The 22,762-nt window shown below is 46.6% G+C and overlaps 1 protein-coding gene across 12 annotated transcripts in view; it reads left to right on the top strand.

The window, feature by feature from the left end:
- HP1BP3 (heterochromatin protein 1 binding protein 3) overlaps positions 1-7,737 on the top strand; it is a 36,741-nt gene extending 29,004 nt beyond the window's left edge. For 10 of the 12 annotated variants that reach the window (XM_040229484.1, XM_040229477.1, XM_040229479.1 and 7 more), the window contains 4 exons: positions 2,396-2,555; positions 3,915-4,026; positions 5,418-5,531; positions 5,951-7,696. In XM_040229484.1, the coding sequence (XP_040085418.1) occupies positions 2,396-2,555; positions 3,915-4,026; positions 5,418-5,531; positions 5,951-6,245 (681 nt within the window). In that variant the 3' untranslated portion in view covers positions 6,246-7,696. Of the gene's footprint in view, positions 1-2,302; positions 2,556-3,914; positions 4,027-5,417; positions 5,532-5,950 lie in introns of all 12 variants that reach the window. The other 2 variants (XR_005719117.1, XM_040229476.1) reach the window with 2 other exon arrangements.
- Positions 7,738-22,762: the final 15,025 nt, after the last annotated feature.

Below are 22,762 nucleotides of genomic sequence, written 5' to 3'. Positions count from 1 at the left end.
TGTGAATCTTCATGTCAGGATCACACTATCTTGATGACTGTAGTTTTATGGTAAGTTTTGAAATTGGGAAATATAAATCCTCTCTTAACCTTTTCTTTTTCAAAATTGCTTTGACTGCTCTGGGTCTTGTGCATTTCCGTATGGTTTTTACAGTTCACTCATCACAAAAATCCACCTGAGGTTTTGGTAGAAATTGCATTGAACCTATCGATCAATCCAGAAGGAATCACTGCCTTTCCAATGTTGAGTTTTCCAATCCAGGGACAAGCATTTTCTCATCGTTTATTTAGATCTTTAACTTCTCTCAGCACTGCTTGTTTTCAGTGTATAGATCTTACATTTCTTTTGTTAAATTTATTCCTAAACATTTTTCATTCTTTTTCCATGCTATTGTGAATGGAACTTTATTTTCATTTTTCAGAGTGCTCACTGCTGTCCAATAGAAATACATTTGGTTTGTCTATTGTTCTTATATCCTGCAATCTGCTGAACTCATTTACTAGTTTAGAATTTTTTGTAGGTTCCTTGGGACTTTGGGGGTGGATTCCCTAGGATTTTCTACATACAGGATAATGTCATCTGCAAACAAAGACCATTTTACTTCTTTGTTTCCAATCTGGATGTCTTGGGGGGCGCCCCCCCCCCATCCCTGTGCACTGGATAGAACATCTACTATAGTGATGAGAATAGATGTCTTTGTCTTGTTACCCATCTTAAAGGGAAAACATTCATTTTTTTTACCATTAAAGCTGTAGATTTTTCATAAATGCCTATTATCAGATTGAGAAAGTTCTGTTACTAATTTGTTGGAAGTTTATGATGAATGGTTGTTGGATTTCTCACATGTTCTAAAACTCTTGAGATGATCATATGCTTTTTGTCCTTAATTCTGTTAATATAGTATGTTACTTGATCTTGTGGTATTTCTTAAATTACATTAAAGTTGCCGTGTGAAGCCTGAAACCATATTAGTGAGCTCCTTGTACTCTGTAACCTTAAATTCTTTGGTCTGTCTTGAACTTTGAGTGCAATTTTTGAACTTTGAGTGTAATTTTATAACACAGTCGTTTGAAAAATAGTAGTTCACTGAATCATGCAAATTTTTTAAATGTTGACATATTTCATCAAAAATAACAAAAATTATATTCATTAATATCATCTACTGGTCTCATCACAACATTTAAGTATTGGGAAATTATTGTGCTCATAATGGTAGGTGCAGATTTTCCACAATTTATCTCTTGAAAAGTTAAATTTATCATTTGGTAACAAATACTGTTAGTTGTTTTCCTTGAGTTGATAGGCTTCCTTAATTCATTTTCAAGAAAATGTCTGCCAGATACCCAAGTCTGGATGACCATAGATTATCTACTAATTGTTCCTTCAAGTAAGGAGGGTATTCCATGAAAAAGGGAGCTGATTCCGCTCAGAACTCAATCACTAGGTGATTTTCCTTGAAACTATCACCATCCCTCCACATGCAGCTGGCATGCCTTATACATTCTTCTCATTTTGCCCCATAGAGTATCAAAAAGACATGTTGGATTGAGATTTAATAAAATCATTTTTATATCAAAGACATTCCTATGTGAAACTAGCTTTTATTTTTCTTAAGTATATAGTAGTAAAAAACACACTAACTACTAGTACATTTCTGCACCTCCACCATGATTTGTAGTAAAGTAATAGCAGCTTTAGTCATTGTTTTTCCACCATCAGTGCAAATGTTGTCACAGTGAAAAAGACAAACCCATCTTAGTACTATTATGAAAACAGTTTTAGCCTTGCAGATCCTCCGAAAGGGCCTCAGGAGCCCTTTGGGGGTTTTGGACCTTTCTTTTGAGGAGCACTGTTGTAGACCATACCTCAGTTTGTTCTTTAACCTTTCTGCTTACTGGTGCCACCTTTGTTGGCAGTGGTGCCTTTTGTCCTTGAAATATGCTGTATAATTTTCTGTTACACTCCAGATATGTGTCAGACTGTTTGCTGTTTTCCTTACAAGATTAAAAAGACTATTATTTTTGTAAATGCTCACATTTTTCAAGTTCAGAAAAAAGGAAGTAGTCTCAAAAATGTTAATTTGTCAGGGACATAACCAGTTAACCTCCTTTTTGGAGTAGAGCTGTCATTCTCTTTGGGTTAGGTTGGCTTTTGCTATTTTCAGTTGGATGGAGGGATAGATAGAAGAAGAAAATATCCACAGGAGGGTTGGGACTCCTCAGTTAGATTGAATACCTAATGAGTGGGAAGAGAAAGTCCCTAACCTGACAATTTATTGTAAAACATATCTGTGCTAATGCAGGAACTCCGACCCACCTGGTGCAGAGGAGTCTTGTCTTGAGCTGCTTTGGGAGAGTGTTGTCTTGATGCTTTTCTCTTCCTCCTTGGAAAACAGCTGAAGAAATCAGGGGAGAAACCCCTACTTGGTGGAAGCCTGATGGAATATGCAATCTTGTCTGCCATTGCTGCCATGAATGAGCCGAAGACCTGTTCCACCACCGCCCTGAAGAAGTATGTCCTGGAGAACCACCCAGGGACCAATTCTAACTATCAAAGTAAGACTCAGAGTTGAGCAGGTTCAGTGGGGACCCAGGGAAGGTGGCGGAAGTTATCTTGTGGGATTATCCTTAGACATCATGCTGTTAATGAAAGAGCATAGCTATTGACTGAAAACCAAGAGAGAACTTTTTGTAAATTTACTATTTACAAAAAGACAAACGTACTCAAGACTTACCCTTTTTATAGTGTCTGCTTAGGATTAGAATTTGATTTCACTTTATTATAAAGGTTTTTTATGCTAATTTTTATTGTAATAGTAAATTTCTAGGTTCAAAACACCTCTCAAGTAGGACTTCCCAGCAGTACAATGGTTAAGATTTTGAGCTTCCAATGCAGGGGATGTGGTTTTCCCACAGTCCATGTGGCATGGCCAAAAAAAAACTCTCTAGTATATTTTTACCTTCTTCTGAATGTTTACCAAAGCATCTTTTGTCAGCCTGAAACCAAACCAGTAGGTTAAAATACTTATGTGATTTGTTACTGACTTAACCCCTATACAGAAAATACTTTTTAGTAGACATATTTGCCCTGTCAGGCGATGATTGAGTTAGAAACCTTGCTGTAGCAGCATTATCATTTATGGATTAGTGAGATATATTTCCTCACTAAACTATGGGAGTAGGCACAATGGTGTAGGGTGAGGAACATGAAAATTTAAGTAGCAGAAAATGCAGACTAGAATATATTGTTTTAAATGAAACACTTAATTTTGAGGTCTTACTGTTGACTTTTAACATATGCAATATGTATTTTTTAATGTTATGAAGGAATGCTTTGTGATTTTGTGTAAAAGGTGAGGACTGGTGAGGCCTTTAGGATCCATGATACTGTTTTGTAACTATTTGCTGATTCATGCGCTATATGGTTTAAGTTTATAGACATTGTCCTAAGTGCTTATCAGTACTTGCAGGCACTCGGTAGATATTTAAATAAATAGAAATAGAAGTTGAGTTTTAAGTCAACAGTTACCCATTTATGTGCAGCTGTAGGGCAGGTCATTAGTCTCTTAGGCTGCTGTTTCACTTTGTGCAGTGAGGAATTTGACACAATGGTCTCTGAAGTCTCATCCCTTTATAATTAATTCTTGCCAAATTTATGGGCACTTAATAGTAATTTAGTAACTCAGTTAATAATACCTTTGACCACAAAGGATTAATTTAGCATGTGAAAGTTGCTCACTCATGTCCAACTCTGTGCAGTCCCATGAACTATACAGTCCATGGAATTCTTGGGGCCAGAATACTGGATGTGACAGGATAATGTACATAATAAATTAATGTATAATAGATTGTAGTTGAGAGAATTATCAAATCCGAATAAACAAATATTTTCTTCATTTCTGAATTTTTGTCCAGTGCATCTATTGAAGAAAACCCTGCAGAGATGTGAAAAGAATGGGTGGATGGAACAGATCTCTGGTAAAGGATTTAGTGGCACCTTCCAGCTCTGTTTTCCCTATTATCCCAGGTAAGCACCCAACTGATAATGTGAAGTAGTGGTCATTGCAACTTTTAAAAATCTGACTCCAGTTTACAGGTGTGGCTTCACTTATTTGCCCTTACTACCGTTAGACTGAGCTGAATGTACTTGAAACCAAAGACTTCTGCAGGCAGTATTGTTTTCGAGCAGAAGGTTTTCATACAGTAACAGGGGATTGACTTGGCCTATGCTGCTGGAGCTGATGGTCAGCCAAGTGTTCCTGAAATCAAGCATGGAGTTCTTTGAGATCCTTGGCCAGTCATTAACATGTTCATTCCTGCTAATAAGAAATAGAGTACATGATGATGACAGGAAGATTATTAGACGATTATTTGTTTTTATTGTCCAGTACCAAGTAGGGGGAGCATTGGCTACTTCTAAGAATCCTAATCTGCCGTCTTCTTACTATAGAGACAAGGACATTTTTTTGGAAAACTTGTCTGGTATACATGCCTTATTTTTTCACTGAACTAGAAAATTTATTGAGCACCTCCTATGGACCAGGCATTTTTTGTGTGCCCAATATTGCCTTTTTGTACTTTGATTTCCAGTGAAGTGCCACGACAGTTAACACTAAAACCTGTCTCGGCAGGCATGCAGTGTGCAGCTTTCTTATGTTGCTCTTTGTGCATAAACATGCTGAGTCACGTTCTACACCCTCCCGTGTAGGAGCTGCGTGCATGGGGCTCAGTCATATCCAACTCTTTGTGGCCCCATGGCCTGTAGCCTGCCAGGGTCCTCTGTCCATGGGATTTCCCAGGTCAGAGCACTGGAGTGGGCTGCCATTTCCTTCTCTAGTGTTGCTTCATTGAATGTACAGTATTTGACTTTTTCAAATGTTTAGCTTTAAATACTTAAAATCATGTACATACAGTGTTATGATTTAAGGATTTATTAATCAGTGGTACCAAGTTTTCTATCATAAAGGATAAAGAAAAGTTAAAAAATCCTTGCTGAATTTCTCAAAAACTTTGAAGAGATTCAGGCTTTATGAGGTCTTTTATCATAAGGGCAAAAAATATATACTGCTGTATAGACTGTTCACTGCTGTATGGACCATTCACTGCTATGTATTCAATGGCTGATACAGTGCCGAACACACATCAGGAGTTTAAATAACTTTACTAAATAAGTGGTTGTCAATTTTATTAAATGGAAGGAAGTAGAGAATGAGTTATGTTTGAGGCTTTTAGAGATTTGTCATAACTTCATTTGAGTGTTCAGAATGGATTGAATTGTGACCTGGTATTTGTAACCTATCCTGACTTTATTGGGGAGTGTGGGAGGAAGTGGGTAATGTCCAGGAAAGAGCATATCTAGGTTCACATCCTTTTGCTTGTCCCCATGAGACTTCTCTTTATCTAATATTTTTTTACTAGCCCAGGAGTTCTGTTTCCAAAGAAAGAGCCAGATGATCCTAAAGATGAGGATGAAGACGAAGATGACTCATCGGAGGAAGACTCTGAAGATGAGGAGCCACCACCGAAGAGAAGGTGCGAGTGAGTGGGAAACGCGCCTTAGTGCTGAGAGTGGCCGGGAGAAGAGAGGCTGTGAGAAGCGCGTCGGCAACTCTGCGTCCTTCTCAAGTGCTCTGTGTGACGTTTGAGCTTACCCTCTCCTGAGAATTTGGAGGCTCTAAGCTTGTGAAACACGGAATGTTTAATTACTCTTTGGTCAGACCTGTGTGTGTGCGTAGTGTGTAGCTTGGTTATTTGAAGAAAAATAATTCCATGTTTTTCTGGGAAAACCATGCAGACTTCCAGAATTGGCTGAATTTTTATACAATTTTAGGTGGAAGGTTATAATGTAGGTGGTTTTGCCTGTACTGTTTCTTTCCTGGCAAAGCATCTCGTCATCGTGGTGACGTGAATCTCTCAAGTATAAGTGATTGCCTTCTCTCTGGTTCTCACAGGTTGCAGAAGAAAACCCCAGCCAAGTCACCAGGGAAGGCTGCAGCCATGAAGCAAAGAGGGTCCAAGCTGGCGCCCAAAGTCCCAGCTGCCCAGCGAGGGAAAGCAAGGCCCCTGCCCAAGAAAGCCCCTCCTAAAGCAAAAACGCCTGCCAAGAAAGCCAGACCCTCACCCTCAGTCATCAAGAAACCTAGTGGTAGCTCTTCCAAGAAGCCTGCAGCCAGTGTGAGAAAGGAAGTGAAGTTGCCTGGCAAGGGCAAGTCTACCATGAAGAAATCATTCAAAGCGAAAAAGTAAATTTTATAGGAAAAAAGGGTATCATGATGAAATTCAAAATCTTATTTTCTAAGGTCAGTGTGCATTTGTTTTAGTTTTGATGCTTTTAAAATTACATTTTTTTTTCCTCTCCTATGAACATTATGGGGAGGGAATATAAATAAACCAGTTTAGCCATTTGTTAGCTTTAGGTGCTGTTCTTGGTGCCTGCCCCTCCCCTCTCCCAGTCATTTTAATTTCTGCCATAATTTTGGACTTTTCCTGAACTGTATAGTCTGTTCTTGTCCTTTTTTCTTCCTCCACCCTATCCCTCTTTTCTTTTTCAATGGTCAGCTTTGGCTTTTTTTTTTTTTTTTCCTTCCAGTTTTATGTAAACAGTTGCAAAGATTTTTATATTTGTTAGAAACCATCGAGAATGGGATGCTGGTCAGGTGCTGGATGTAAAGAGGAGGCAGTATAGCCCTGACTGATTCATAAAGCCTCCTGCCTAGAGGCTTCACGTACGGCTGTAATAGCTAATCTTATTTATAAAACCACTCCGCTAACCCTCTCTCTCTCCAAGTATAAACACAGAGATGTCTTAGCTTTGGGAACAGGCCAAAAGCACCCTGATCTCATTAGAGGCTGAAGATCCGTGAGCCCTTGGGGCCACTTCCCGTTGCTCCATCTCCAGGCATTTTTCGCTGGCCCCTGGGCGCCGCTTCCCCACAGCAGCAAGCACAAGGCCTCTCCACCACGTGGTTTCTGGCTGAGGGGGAAACACAGGCGCGCACTGAATTTGTGATTTCTGGTGTCACCTCTGTTAACAAAAATTAAAACAGAGTCTTGATCAGATAGCTAAATATATTTTTACTATTTGGAGCATGGATTGTCACTTCCTCTTTCCCTTTTTTATAAGGAAATGTTGGAGAGTTACACCATTGCTAATGTAGAAACGTGAAATGGAAAACATACAATTTGCTAAAATATTTCAAATTTATCTGTGGATTTTTTCCCCTCTTTTCTTTCCACAGCACTTTTGATAACAAACTAGTGGCTTCCTTTTTTGAGTTATTTAAAAAGAGAAAAGAAAAAAAACAAATGAAGCCTGACTACCTAACCCTTCCTTATTTGTATTTGTTTTAGTATCGTGAAGTTGTGTTAAATAGTGTTAGCTTCCTAAGAAGTATTGATTTCCGGTTATCATTTATCCTCCCTGTGGCACTTGACATTTTAATTGTCTTAAATTTTTTGGTGTATGTCTTCTGGCCTGAGTGCTGCCAGAGGCAAAATATGTTTGTTTAATCCATTCCATTTGCATTGTCTCCTGGGATCCCGTCTGCAGCCTGAGGCATGGCTGGGAATTGGACTTGAGAAGACTGGCTTGAGTTAGATCCAGAATCATGTGTGATCCCATCATGAGTTTATTGGAATTTGTGTTGCATGTAAGGCAATCTTTTCCTGTTGTAAATCTTCCTTTTTTTATGTACATATATTTTGAAAAATATGAATAAACATGGAATTTTAAAAGCTGCTGAACTGTAGCTTGTATTTAAAAGTTTCTAGAATTCCTCAGTAGTAGTGTTTTACTCATTTTGAGCCTTCTCTGCTCCTTGTACTAGCTGTCATCCATTTTCCTTTTTAAATACAGGCTCCAACAAGCTCCAGTTTATTTGCGTTTTTAAATTTTTAAATAGATGGTGAGTGTTTTTAGTACATTGAACCTGATTATTCAGTGCATAAGAGATTTTTAAAAATCACTTTGTATTTTATCAAGGTCCTTGTTTTCAAGGTCATAAGTTCCAGTTTTTCATGTTTAGTGTTCAGATATGTCCTTGAACTAGAAAAAAAAAGAGCATTGCAAAAAGATTGATAAATCCTAGACCTACTTCCAGAAAGTAATCTAATTTTCTGTTATGCTGTTTAGCAGGTAATAATTTTTTTTTTAATATTTTTATTTTAAGTCATTTATTTATTTGAGTTGTAGTTGCAACATGTGGGATCTAGTTCCCCGACCAGGGATCAAACCCAGACCCTCTGGATTGAGAACTCAGGAGTCTTAGCCACTGAACCACCAGGGAAGTCCAATAATTCTCAATATTATAGTTGTTAGGTACCTGTGCTAAGAATTCTCTACTCTTCTGGAATGAAGTGAGGATTTCGGTTGGTCTCTGTGTTTTGTTTTAGAGATTGCCTGAACGATCATCTGGTGGCTATATCGTGTATCAGGCACTCCGGCGTAGAGTGAGACATTGAGATCGTGTCAGGTCCCTTTCCACCCTGACGTTCTGTTAAATTCACAGAATTCAGGTGAAGACAGAACTATCCTTGATTTTAGCATCATGTGAAGGGAAAAGACAAAAGGCCCATTGCACTCTTCCCAAGGAAAATCCCCAGCTCTCAAAGATAGGTTCCTTCCTGATGTTGAGATAAAGGGATGTTTGGGTTTTTTTCCCTTCCAGGCATTCTTAAGGAGCAGAAGGCACAATTTTTGTTTCCATGTTACAGAAAGGTAAACAGCAAACCAAACTCAAGAGATAACCCAACAATTCCTGGCCTGGATCGGTGGCTTCAGTACGGTCAGTAGCTTTTAGTGAGCTCAACTACAGTGTTTCACATGTCCTTAAACCACCTACAAACAACCTTTGATAGGTGAATCTCAGAAGGTGCTGGGAGAGAGAGTGTTGGCTTCTTAAAGCTCAAATGAGAAAGAAGAGACACCACTTCAGAGAAAGGTGGAGACTTTTTAAAAAAATTATAACAGAAGCTTTCAACACAGGGAAAACTCCATCCTAACTATCCATGGAGATTTAACTAAAGTAAGCCTGATCCAGTCATGTCTGTTGGCTGTAACTAATGGGAAATTACATGAAAACAAGGGCTATGTAATATGCCTGTACCTTGGACATTTTTTTTCTGTCATTCCTCTTTTGTAAAATTTTGTCAGCCCAGTCTAGGCTTGTTAACCTATCCTTATACCTTCTTTAAAGAACCTAAGAAGTTATTCTTGCTCAAGCTGAGGTACTTTGCCATCCTAAACTGTCAGGGGGAAAGAGGGTAAGCCAGCTTTATTCATGAACTTTTGTACTTAGCTAACTAAACACCAGCTAAAAGAAATTTTAATCCAAAAACTTACAATTATAGTTGAAGCTTTTCATTTTTGGAACCTGATAAATCATATTTCTTTTTCTTTGGGTCAAGCAAAAATTCGAATTTTATCCATGAAGAGAAATTCTATTTGCTTATTTTTTTTAAAGAGGTAGGTTTTTTAAAAAATATTTTCTAATTTTATGTATTATTTATTTAGCTGTGCCAGGTCTTAGTCAGGGCGTGCAGGACCTTCAAGCCTTGTTGCAGTACACAGGAGCTTGAGTGCGAGTGAACTCTTACTTGCTGCATGTGGGACCTAGTTCCCTGACCAGGGATTGAACCTAGGTCCATTGCATTGGGAGCATGGAGTCTTAGCCACTGGGCCACCAGGGAAGTCCCAGAAATTCCGTTCTTAATTGTGTAAAGATCATTAAGTATTTTCCCCAGAGGTTCTGAATGACTGCTGTTCCCAACATGTAGGGTTGCTTTTGCATTTTTGCGGTAGAACAGACGGTCACTCAGTTCTGCAGAGCCGAAGCCTGAGAACTGGAACTGTTGGAGCTCTGGGCCTGGGCCTGCTTGGCGGATGCACGCTCTGGAGCCAGTAAAGAGGCTGAATGGCACCCCAGTACTGCAACTGGTTTCGTTGTCTTAAACTGATCCTTGCCGTTTTTATTACTATATTCTTCTGATTGTCATTTTCCACAAGATTCTTAACTTCAATGGCTTTTTTTCTGTTGAAGGAAGTTTCTGCCTTTGGCTACTTAAATGTATTAGCTTAGTTTTAACTTTCTGTTAATAGTTGTCAACAACTGGTATGTCAAAGGATAACCTTCACAAGCTATTTTCCTCCAAAAATGGCAGCTCGCTCTTTTGATACTGTATGTAAATGTGTAATTAACACCATTGCTGTTAAATCTTTGCTTATTAGCAGAGTCTTTTCTCTTTGGTGCCTTGAATATGTTTGACAAGGTGTCATTATTTGACTTACTACTTAACATAATAGTGACAATCATTCTGTTCAGTCGCTCAGTCGTGTCCGACTCGTTGCGACCCCATGGACTGCGGCATGCCAGGCTCCCCTGTCCATCACCAACTCCTGGAGTCCACCCAAACTCATGTCCATTGCGTCGGTGATGCCATCCAACCACCTCATCCTCTGTTGTCCCCTTCTCCTCCCGCCTTCAATCTTTCCCAGCATCAGGGTCTTTTCCAGTGAGTCAGTTCTTCATATCAAGTGGCCAGAGTATTGGCGTTTCAGTACTTCAGTCCTTCCAATGAATTTTCAGAACTGATTTCGTTTAGAATTGACTGGTTGGATCTTGCAGTCCAAGGGACTCTCAAGAATCTTTGCCAACTCCACAGTTCAAAAATATCAATTCTTTGGTGCTCAGCTTTCTTCACAGTCCAACTCTCACATCCATACATGACCACTGGAAAACCATAGCCACTAGGTGGACGTTTGTTGGTAAAGTAGTGTCTCTGCTTTTTAATATGCTGTCTAGCTTGGTCATCACTTTTCTTCCAAGGAGCAAGCGTCTTAAAGTTTGACGGTTGCAGTCACCATCTGCAGTGATTTTGGAGCCCCAAAACATAAAGTCTGTCACTGTTTCCATTGTTTCCTTATCTATTTGCCATGAAGCGATGGGACCACATGCCATGATCTTCGTTTTCTGAATGTTGAGCTTTAAGCCAACTTTTTCACTCTCTTTCACTCATTAAGAGGCTCTTTAGTTCTCCTTTGCTTTCTGCCATAAGGGTGGTGTCATCTGCATATCTGAGGTTATTCATATTTCTCCCGGCAATCTTGATTGCAGCTTGTGCTTCATCCAGCCTGGCATTTTGCATGATGTACTCTGCATATAAGTTAAATAAGCAGGGTGACAATATACAGCCTTGACGTACTCCTTTTCCCATTTGGAACCAGTCTGTTGTTCCATGTCCAGTTCTAACTATTGCTTCTTGACCTGCATACAGATTTCTCAGGTGACAATCATAGCTAACACTAATTGAATTTTTTCTACATGTCAGGCTCCATACTTACATTAAACTTCATTTAACCGTAGCAATCCTATGAGATGGTCACTGTTTATTATTCCCGTTTTACAGAAGAGAAATCTGGCACAGAGTGAGGTTCACAAACTTACCCAGGACATAGTAAGAGGCAAAGCCAGAACTACACCCAGGCCCTCCGAGTGCAGAGCCATCTCCAGCTGCTCTTCTCCACCGTCTCTCTGACCATTGTTCAAACTTCTGAATTCTCCCCTTATCTTACAGCCCAGTGAATGCAGGGGATTTAGAAATGAGATGAAATTATTAAATTTGCCAAGTAGGAGTCTGTGTGACTTTTAGGTTTGGTAACTATTCAAATTAGGTCTTGGATTACTGGGAAATTTTAGCTAGGCTGTCCTAAGGAGGTTTTTGGTTGTATGTTTCTCTCTTTGTTTTTCTCCTAGGACATGGCAAGCACTTGGTCACTCTCAGAGCCTATCCATGGGACTCTCAGGTCCTCAGTTTACTTTTTCCAGGCAAGTTCTACTGACACCTATGAGAGCTTTTCCTCCAAGAACCTCAGCTTCTATCTTTTTTAATTAGAACTTTTATGTTGCCTAGTGAGCAGTGCTCTCACACTTTACAAGCTATGAACTTGTGTTCTGTAAGGCCTACCAAGAGAAATTCCAGAAAGGGGATTGTCTGACAACTGCATTTTTTGGACACGATACCATCTTAGTAATCATGAACTGGAATACTAGAAATTCTTGCTCTTGATTCTGAAGGAAACGTTACTCATCCGGTCACTTGCTATCTGTCTGCTTTGTTCGCCCAACTCCAACAGGTACTCTTCCCTAAAACCCAGAGTTACACAACATCCTTGCTCATCCATTTTACTGTTTGAGAATTTTTGCTCTGATGAAATTCTCGTGTCAAACCTAAATCCCTTATGTTGTTTCCATAATTTAAATTTGCTGGTTCAGTCTGTAGAATAGATGTTAAATTACTTTTTTTTAATTTTTATTTTCACTTTATTTTCCTTTACAATACTGTATTGGTTTTGCCATACATTGACATGAATCCGCCACGGGTGTACATGAGTTCCAATCCTGACCCCCCTCCCACCTATTGGGATTGACTCCTGGCTAGAGTGTGACATTCCGCCCAGCATCCTAAGAACATTCATAGCTGTGGTCTTTGTCTGGGGGCTGGGGGCTCTGTCACTTAGCAGCTCTCTGACCTTGGCCAAGACAAGCTTCCTGAGCTTAATTTCCTCCCGTAAAATAGAGGGGTTCAGATGTACAATTCTTGCTGTTTTATTAGAATAGCCACCCAAAGGCAGTGTGAGATTATCAAGTATCAAAGACTGAACATATTCACTAAGGTTACTAAGACATTTTAGGAGACTGATTTTTTTTTTTTTTTTAATAAATGAGACAAAACCCAGTGTCACGAGTTCAGCTCTGTTGTGCTTACCATTCATTGTAGGTCCCTATTAGGCCTGTTAATCACACTGTCTCAGATCCTTACAAATATATTCTCAAAGTATGTGAAATTATGCCCAACTTTCAGAAACAGATTTTGGTAAATCTCTCCTGATTAAACAAGAAGTGTGGAAGTAGACACAAACCGAGGCGTGGCATCCTTGACCGGTCAGCTTGCCTCCACACCTCCCCTAGCAGGTTTATACCCTGACAGCTCAGGAAGCAAGATGTCTGGCAAAAAATTATGAGGTGGACATGCCATAAACGGCAGTGATGAACGGGTGTCTCCCCCCCCCTCCCCCAATTAGGGTTTCAAACCACTAGGAGCTTACTTGTTAAAAAAGAGCAAGAGAAATGTACAGCTTTTGAGTTAGGGCTGCGGGTAATGCCAAGGAGCAGAAGAGAAGGGCAGCCCTCTGGGTAGGAGAAGGAAGTCCTTCCTAGGTCAAGGTCAGCATCAGCTGCCACCTGGGCCAAAGCTGGGGCCTCAGCTGGCTGTGGGCGGAAAGGGGACTGCAGGGGAGACCAGCTGCTCACTGTGCAGTCCTCTCAAAGATCTCTGCTAAATATTCTTATCAGTTTGTTTTCAACATAGTCGGGATTTTGGCGAGTATTCGATATTACCTGCTTTCTTTGCTTTCTGAAGTGCATCCCTCAACTCTGGTCTGTGATGAGTCTCTCACGAGTGTTTCTGGGGAGGGGTCCTCTTTAGACTTGTACTTCTCAAGTGGAAAAGTGCTTGGAACTGTTCCTTGTTCTCTGCTTCTCAAATGGGGTACAGGTAGCAACAAGATTAAATACTTATTTCTGGGGCATTTGTTTTATCTCCAGAGTATTGGAGGGAGTGCTTCATGTTACTGGTAATAAGTGGAAGGAAGTACAAAGTCCATGATAGTCACCTAAGATACAGGATTACCTAGAAATAAAGCAGCAGCGGCACTAAGGCTCGGGGGTGGTCCCCAGGGAGTGCCCGGTCCCTCTGCTCCAAAAACCCAAAAGCACCACCCTAACCGTGGCTGACAGGGTGAGTGGAGGCGCCTGCAGCCTGTGCCCCTTTGGAAGTAAAAGAGTGCAACCTCAGGCCAGCCGCAGAACCTTCTAGTTCTCAACTGGAAAGGAGAGAGTTGAACTAGATAACATTTCTCTGATCCTGGCACCTCCAGAATCCTTGCCACCCAGAAAACACCAGAAGAAGGAATCTGGCCATAGGTTGCCGTGGTCTGGCTCGCCTTGTGATTGGATGGAAAGGAGTCTTATTTTAATTACTGTATTAGTCTGCTTGAGCCACAACAAAATACCACAGCCCAGATCGCGTAAACAACAGCTATTTAATGTGTCAGTTGTGGAGTCTCCAAGCCCAGAATCAAAGCGTCAGCAGGTTAGTTCCTTTCAACGAGAAAGGGAAGGATCTGTTCCAGGCCCCTCTCCTTGGCTGCTGGACGGCTATCTCCTCCCTGCCAGCACATTGTCTTTCCTCTCTGTCCAAATGCCCTCTTCTTAAAAGGACACCAGTCGTATGGGAGCAGTGCCCACCCTGATAACCTCTTTTTGTTTTTTGAGGAGGGGGGTTGTTTTAATTCCATGACCACGGATTGAACCTGCACCCCCTGCTTTGGAAGCAGAGTCTTAACCACTGGACCATCAGGGAAGTCCCCTAATAACCTCATTTTAATGTAATTACCTCTTTATACACCCTAGCTCTAAATCCGGTCATACTCTTAGGTACCAGGTGTTAGCACTTCAACATGTTAACTTGGGGAGAGGAGACAATTCAGCCCATAACATCTCAGAATTGAAAAAAAGAAAAAAATCTGTTCTAGGCTATTAGGGGGAGGCACAGTTAAGTTGCAGGGACAGACATTGGGAAACGCCTGAGAGAAGGAAAGCAGGGCGCTCAAGGCTGACAGTAGCTGCTAGTATGGGAAGGTATTACTGAGGAAGCGTGGAAACGCGCTGTAAAAACCAGATGTGTGAGAGACGCTGTGCCAAGGCCTGTTCAAGCTCACCACCTCGGCTCCCGTTGCAGTCGTGCTGTTGGAGACGGGCTTGAACATGATGTGATGTTAGTTCCCACACACACTCATCAGCGGGCAACTCCAGTACCAGATTTCTGGGCTTTTTAGTGAAAAGAGAAGATTGTGATAGCAAGCTCACACCTGGTGAGGCTTAGTCATTGTCGCTGACTCATCAGGAAATGCCAAGACAGGGCTGTGTGCCCTCACATGTTCAGGGGTCGCAGCCCCACCCCCTCGCCCCCTTTGTCATCTCTTCCCTGCTTTGTGTAGATGGTTTCTCTGCTCTTCCTGCAAAGTGAGTCATTTAGCCGACGGTTGAGGTTCTCTACCTGATGACTCCCAAGACTTGTGCTGTCTCGAATGTAGGATTGGATACCCGGGGCAGATAATTATGCAGTGGCGGCCATTTCATGCTGCCCTGAGCGGACCTAGCTTGGCTCCCCCAGGAGATGGCTGGCTCCCTCTGCCACTTGTTTTCCTTGATGTAAACCTCTGAGCTGATACACCTATTGTAGCTTTACTGAGGCTACCTGCGTGGTAGAAGATCAGCGTTTCTGTGCTTTGGGCAGAGCTAGGTCCACTGAATTTGGTAACCTGAAGACCAGCTCACATGGGCAGTTACATTACTCTGACGCACAAAAATGAAGTGAACTTCCAATCCATAAAGTGCATTTGGAGTTGAAACGTATTCCTGAGTGAAGGAATAAGTGAAGACCAATAAGAAGAGGATCCTTGCTGGTCACAAAGTCAGGAGTCAATGTCACATCCATTTCCCACACGTGTCTTCCCAGATCTGATTTTTGTGGTAAATCTCTATATTCCTGGGACCTACCACAGTGCCTACCCCTCAGACCTTCACCCTCTATCCCCTTCTCCTGAGGAAGATTTAGAAGGCAAAACCCCCTCTGGTTTTATTGGCTTCACCATCTGAACTTAATTCCTTGGTCTTTTTTTCATTTTGACCTAAAACAAATTCCTGTCACTTTTTTTTTTTTTTTGTAGGCATTGGGATGAATTGTGTGCCTCCGGAACTCATTAGAGTCAGTAATTAATAGTTTTGGTTTCTGAAGGGTCTCAAAATGGGGACTATAGTAATTGGCAAGGTCTCTATTTAAAATTTACATGCCTTTTAAGAAAGCTTGTAAGAATTAACCCTTCATCCTTCCTGTACCCTAAATTTCATAAATTGGGATTTCTGGAAAGCAGGACCAAACTGTAAACCATCTTGATCCTTCTCATCAGTGGGCTCAAGCCTGTCACATGACCTCCATGAAGTGTTTTCCAGAGCACTTAGCATCTGCCCTTCAGTCACATGGAAAAGAAACTCAAGAGTAACAGCACTAATATCCACTGCGCACTTCACTCACTGTGGGTCAGGTAGGGTGCTGAGCAATTTGCCCACATTAATGCATGGGATGAGATGGTTGGATGGCATCACCGACTTAATGGACATGAGTTTGGGTAAACTTCAGGAGTTGGTGATGGACAGGGAGGCCTGGCGTGCTGCAGTCCATGGGGTCGCAAAGAGTTGGACATGACTGAGCAATTGAACTGAAAGCATGGGAATCGTCACGTCCCTCGGAGTCAGGTGTTAGTAAAACTTCCAGATGAGGTGCTAGAAGATTAAAGTGATTCATGTCCCAGAGGAAGTGTCCAGATTTGGGACCAAGTCTCTAAGCACCACACCTCACCACTGCCCTTCTTGGAAAGGCATCCAGAAGCTTTGGGGAGATGAAGCGATGCCCAGCAGGCCCGCAGGGCTCACACCTGCCTCCTCCCCCACTCCCCTGAGGCACTCAGACCTCAGTGGTGCCCACCCACCTCCCTCAGGGTGCCCACCTGCCTTTGCCGCCCTGCTTTCCTGTCGTGTGGCAGCTGCTGCCATTACCTCTGCAGAATTCAGATACATGCCAAAGACTGGGCTGAACCGGGCTTGCTATTTATTTCTGTGGCACATACAAGGTCTGTTGGAGAAGGAAATGGCAACCCACTCCAATATTCTTACCTGGAGAACCCCATGGACAGAGGAGCCTGGTGGGCTGTCCCAAAACAGACACAATGGAAGCGACTTCGCATAGGGTCTGTGCTGACACTCTGGGCTGGATTTTCTCACCCCATTTCGGTGGATTTTCATGTAACCCAAAGGACAGAGTCATGCGCCCCCCGCCCCCCCACCACACACACACCCCCAGCAACCCCGGCCCCGTAGAGCTAACTGCCCAGATTTCTCAGGGCCGACTGGGCAAGCTCAGTTAAATCTCTTACAAGGAACGGCCCAGGACGGCCGGCAGAAGGAGGGCGAGGAAAGGGCTGCGCCACAACTCCCACCTCTCTGGGGCTGAGGGAATCAGGGCTGAGACTGGCCAGGGGTCCCCAGAGGCCAGATCCTGACGCCTTTTTCATTCACTCATCAAGACAAGCCCCGAACGCCTACTGCTGGCCAGCCGCACTGGGGAGAGAGGCGCCTCCGGGCCGGGCCGAGAGCCCTCTAGTAAGAGGGGTTAGTTAGGCTTATGGGCAGGAGTGGCGAGCGCTTTAAGGAGGTGAGGTCACCGGTGGTGGTCAGGGAAGGCTTCTTGGAGGAGGTGCTGTCGCAGCCGCCACCGAGATGACGAGAAGGGAGAAGGAGTTATAGCCGGGGATGGCGGGGAGTGGGGGGTGGGGGGGGTAGAGTCGGGGGTGGAGGGTGAGGAGAGGGAGGGGTAAGACGCCCCAGGAGGGGGGAACCACGGGCGAGGCCCCCAGCACTCATATCCCCCTACCCGCCCGGAAAGAGGCGTCCTGGGCGGCCGTGAGCGCCCCCGGGCTCTCGCTTTAAAGGCGGAGCGCCCGTGCGCGAGACGAAGTGGGCGGAGCCAGGGCCCCTCGCGGCCGCTGATTGGGCGGCGCGGGCGTGCGGAGCGGCTCCGCGGGCGCCGATTGGGCGGGCGAGGCCGAGGGCCGGGTGATGCGGGATCTGCTCGCCGCGGCCACGTGGGGGCTGCGCGGGGAGTCAGGAGGCAGGGGAGGGGCGCGCGGTGCAGGCTCGCGGGTCGCGGCGCCGGGCGGCAGGGACGGGACACCGAGCCCGCGGTGAGTGAGCACCCGGGGAGCCGGGCGGGGGCTGGGACTGGCGGATCGGCAGGAGCGAGACTCGGTCCCAGGGCTTGGAGATTGGAGTGCGTGGGTGGCTGGGTTGAGGGGGGCGCGTGTCGGATAGGGAGAAGGGAGAAGGAGTTATAGCCGGGGATGGCGGGGGGTGGGGGGTGGAGAGGGGGGTGGAGGGTGAGGGCCAGTCTCAGCCCTGCTTCCCTGTCCGACACGCGCCTCTGTCCCGTTCGCCCATCTCCGTCATCATCTGTCACTTCCACCATCGCCGTCCATCACCTCCACCACCCCCTTGGCTAGTGTCCTGCCTCGCTCGCCCCTCTGTCGGGGGCCGGCCGGGGACCCTGGGAATTACAGTGGTAGGGATAATTCCCCACGCTGCGGAGCGGGCTCTGTACCGCCGCGCATCTGGTTTCGGCCCCACTTTAATCCTGAAAACAGCACTTTGCTCTTCATGTCTGCGCGGGGAGACAAGACTGTATTTGTTGGCACCTCTCCCCTCCCCCCCTCCCCTCCCCGCCATACACACACAGACGCACGCAGATCTTAGGTCCTCTTCGCTCTGCCGTATTTTCCTCCAAGTCGCTTCAGCCCCCCTGAAATGTTGATTTCCAGTATCCACCCCCGCCCCTCCTCAGGCCAGCTTGCTGAGGGCTGGGACTTTGTTTTTTGTTCATCTGGAAATGTTCTCATAAGGAACAGATAGATGAACAACTCCAGAAGGCAGCTGCTATCATTAAACCCACTCTCTGGTTGAGGACATGGAGGCTGATGTTGGTTACATCAGCCAGCCTCGTGGGGACCCCACCGTCCACGGTCTTGACCTTAGTCTCTCCCACCCTGTGGCCCAGGGCAAACAGGGATGGCACGGGGCGGGGGGTTGTCCTGGGGGTAGGGTGCTGTCCTGGGAGTAGGGGGCCTCTTCTGTGCTGCGGAACCCAAGACAGTGTGGTGAGGCCAGAGTGCCTCTGGCAGCCCCAGACTGTCTGGCCCAGGAGGCAGGCAGCAGGAGAAGGTAGCTGATCACATGCACCCCCAGCACCACTGCTGTGGCTTCCTCGCCTCACCTGCCCCTGGGTAGGCTGGGACATGCCAAACTCAGGAGGTGGACACCTGCCTTCCTGGGGGCGGGCACTGCCATGGCGGGGGTGGGGGACAGGGAGGGGGGAAGAGCCCTATAGACCCACGATGGGTTCCCAGCTCCCCTTTTGCTGTGTGACTTTGGGCAGGTGACTTCACCCTGAGCCACCACTTGCTAAGCACTGAGTCTGCAGGCCTGAGGGGTCTTCTGTGATGCTGGAAGGTGGGCCCTCCTTAGGACGCCACTTGGCTGCAGTACAGCGCAGCTGAGGCCCCCGTCCTTGCCCCTCGAGGTGGTCAACCCATCCGGTGCCCCGTCTCTAAGCGGCCACCTGGAAAACGTCAGAGGAGCAAGAGAAGGGCCCCAGCCTTGTTCCAAATGTGTCCCCTTAGGATGATTCTGGCCCAGAGCCAGGCTCCTGTGCAAAACCTAAGAAAAACAGATCTGATCAAAGGCATCCGTGGATGTCTGTGCCTGGAATAGGTCAGCGGGTCTGTTTCCAGGACTCAGTTAGCCTCTCCCCTCCCTGGTCCCCTGGGCAGTCTGGGGCTGAAAGGTACTGTACCCCTCAGGCGTAGGAGGGAGAAACTTCCAGTTTTCCAAGGTTGGGGGAAGAAGGATCAGGTGATGTGGGGGTGAAGTGGGACCCATAAGAGGGCCCAGTGGCCTGGTCTCCCCCCTGCACCCCACAACCTACACCCCAGGGTGTCCTCAAGAAAGCTGCGGCTCTGGGTGTGGGCGAGGAGGCTGTTTGCAGCCTCAGCCACAGCTGTCCGGCGCCTCCTTCCGGTTGTCTACCCCCACCTTCTGAGGGCTGCTGCAGCGGTCAGGCTGGGTGTGAGATGTGAGACGTGCTCCCTGCTCCCCACCTCTCCCTCCTCCTCTCTCTCCCTTATCTCTCTTTCCATTGTCTTTCTTCTCACTCCTCTGTTCCCACTTCTTCTTCCTCAGTGACTAAGTCAGGTCCTACTCTTTGCGACCCCATGGACTGCAGCACGCCAGGCTTCCCTGTCCGTCACTATCTCCTGGAGTTTGCTCAGAATCATGTCCATCGAGTCAGTGTTGCCATCCAAACATCTCATCCTCTGTCATCCCCTTCTCCTCCCACCTTCAATCTTTCTCAGCATCAGGGTCTTTTCTAGTAAGTCAGCTCTTCGCATCAGCTTCAGCATCAGTCCTTCTAATGAATATTCAGGACTGATCTCCATTAGGATAGACTGGTTGGATCTCCTTGCAGTCCAAGGGACTCTCAAGAGTCTTCTCCAACGCCACGGTTTGAAAGCATCAGTTCTTCGGCGCTCAGCCTTCTTTATAGTCCAACTCTCACATCCGTACATGACTACTGGAAAAACCATAGCTTTGACTAGACGGACATTTGCTGGCAAAGTAATGTCTCTGCTTTTAAATATGCTGTCTAAGTGTGCCATTCTTTTCATCCTCTGTTCCTTCCCTCTCTCCCTTTTGCCCCATTTGGTTTGGGTTTTGGTCTCTGCCTCCTCTGTTCCCCCCTCACCCCTGCCTACGGGCACCAGGCATTCCAGCCCAGGAAGTGTTGAAGGTCGAGTTCCCTGGAAGCCCCACCTCCGTACCTGGAACCAGGGCCACATAGCTTCTGTGCCAGTTACATCCTAACCTTGCTGTATTTGAACGTAAAATGACAGAGGGTAATGGTCATGATGTGAAAAAGAATTAGGATCAAAAAGTGAAGAGAGGTGAGAGGGGCCAGGAAGGCAGGAGGGCAGAACCAGGAAGCCCTCAAGGGGACTGTGCAGTGTCGGGGGCGAGGCTGAGGTCGGGGCCGTTCCCGGGCTCTTGGCGATCTCCCAAAGCCCGCTGGTCCGGGACTCCTGCAGATGCTCGAGCACACCCGGGGTGCACCCATCTCCTGCCCAGCGCCCGGCTCACCCCTGCTTTCTCCTGGCAGGAATCACGGCCCCCAGGCACGGGGGGGGGTGGTGACCACCCCCCGTGACCCGGTGGTGACCTCCCGGGCTGGGTGGGCTCCTCTCAGGTGTGGCCTGCTGCAAGGAGGGTACTGACAGTAATCAGACCTCACTGTCCCCTGAGTTCCCCTCCTGAGGGGCTCCCCATTCCCCCATACTTTGGCCCCCTACCGTGGAGGGCCGACTCACTGGAAAAGACCCTGATGCTGGGAAAGACTGAAGGCAGGAGAAGGGGGCGACAGAGGATGAGATGGCTGGATGGCATCACCGACTCAATGGACATGAGTTTGAGTCAACTCCAGGAGTTGGTGATGGACAGGGAGGCCTGGCGTGCTGCACTCCATGGGGTCGCAAAGAGTCAGACACGACTGAGCGCCTGAACAGCAATGACCACGTTCCCCACGAGACCGTACTTGCTGGTCACAGCTCTGAGCCTGGCGGGCATCGTGCACGGCTCCGTGCCTGCAAGCTCTCACCAGTGCTGCACGTTACCCCACATTTGGGGTTGAGGAAATAGGGGCTCAGAGAGGTGAAGCAGCTTATGCAGCATCACACAGGATTTGGACCTGGGTCTCTCTGATCCCAAATGCAGTGATTCCGAGTAGCCTGGTAAGAGGGAGGGAGCCCTCCAGGATGGGGGACTGACGCGGATGTCTACAATTGACCCCGAGGAAGCCTGAGGGAGCCGAGTCCTGGGTTGGAGGCAGAGGCACTCGGGTAGTCCTGTTTTGTGATGCGTTTGCTGTTGCTGCTGTTGTTTTTTCATCTCTGTTGTGGCCGTGCTGGATCTTCATTCCTGAGAGCCGGCTCTCCGTGGCGGAGCATCAGCTTCTCCAGTTGCCACATGCAGGCTCCACGGTGGTGGGATGCGTTCATACTGCATTCACTGAACATCAGCTGTGCCCTGAGCTCTGAGGGGGAAGGACGCGCCCTCCCTGCCCCTGAGGACAGTCTGGAAGGCAGCGTCCCTCCTCTCCTCCGCTGGGAGGTCCGGGAGATCTGGGAAAGACCAGCGCCGGGGCTGGGCTGGGTCCGCCCTCCCTCCCCTCTGACTCAGCACCAGTACCGGCTCTGGGCAGGGGCTGGGGTCAGGCTGGGCAGAAGGAGCCAGGGTCCCATGGTGCAGCCTTGGCCCGTCAGTTCAGGGGCCAGCGCTGCCGCGTGGACTCCAGGCCTCCTGCCCTGGCACCTGCTCTGGCTCCCCACTGCCCACCAGGGCAGCGCCTCAGTCCCCTTAGGGGACGTTTGGGTGCTGCTCTGGTAAGTTCTGCCTCGGGGCCCCAGCTGCCCAGCTGCTCCGGGCCTTCGCAGACCCTGTTCAGGCCGCTGTCACACGCCTCCTCTTGGGTGGTGCCTCCCAGGGTCCCCCTCTCCTGGCACTCTGCACAAGCTGGCTACGTGGCCGCTCCCCCTTCCTCCAACCTCACGCCTCAGCGAGGCCTTCCCGGCCGTGGCCCCCCTGGCCTGCCCTTCACGGCCTCCTCTCTGCTTTAGCACCATCTGTGTTAGTCCCTCAGTCATGTCCGACTCTTTGCGACCCTATGGACTATAGTCCGTGGACTTCTCCAGCCCAGAATACTGGAGTGGGGAGCCTTTCCCTTCTCCCGGGGATCTTCCCAACGCAGGTTCGAACCCAGGTCTCCCGCATTGCAGGCGGATTCTTTACCAGCCGAGCCACCAGGAAAGCCCCTTGTCACCATCTGACCTATTCCATATCTTACTGATGGCTTAATTGAATGTTGGCTCTACAAGGGCAGGTGGGGAGTTTGTCATTTTGCCCGGGGTGTGTGTCCCCTGTGTCCCAGCGCCCAGGATGCTGCCTGGCACACACAGCAGGTGCTCAGGCAGGGTTTGCTGGATGCCAGGA

The sequence above is a fragment of the Oryx dammah genome, unplaced genomic scaffold (assembly GCF_014754425.2).
Source record: "Oryx dammah isolate SB20612 unplaced genomic scaffold, SCBI_Odam_1.1 HiC_scaffold_27, whole genome shotgun sequence".
Lineage (NCBI taxonomy): Eukaryota > Metazoa > Chordata > Mammalia > Artiodactyla > Bovidae > Oryx > Oryx dammah.
The sequence above is the reverse complement of the archived record's forward strand: the minus strand, read 5'-3'. Positions and strand labels throughout refer to the sequence as shown.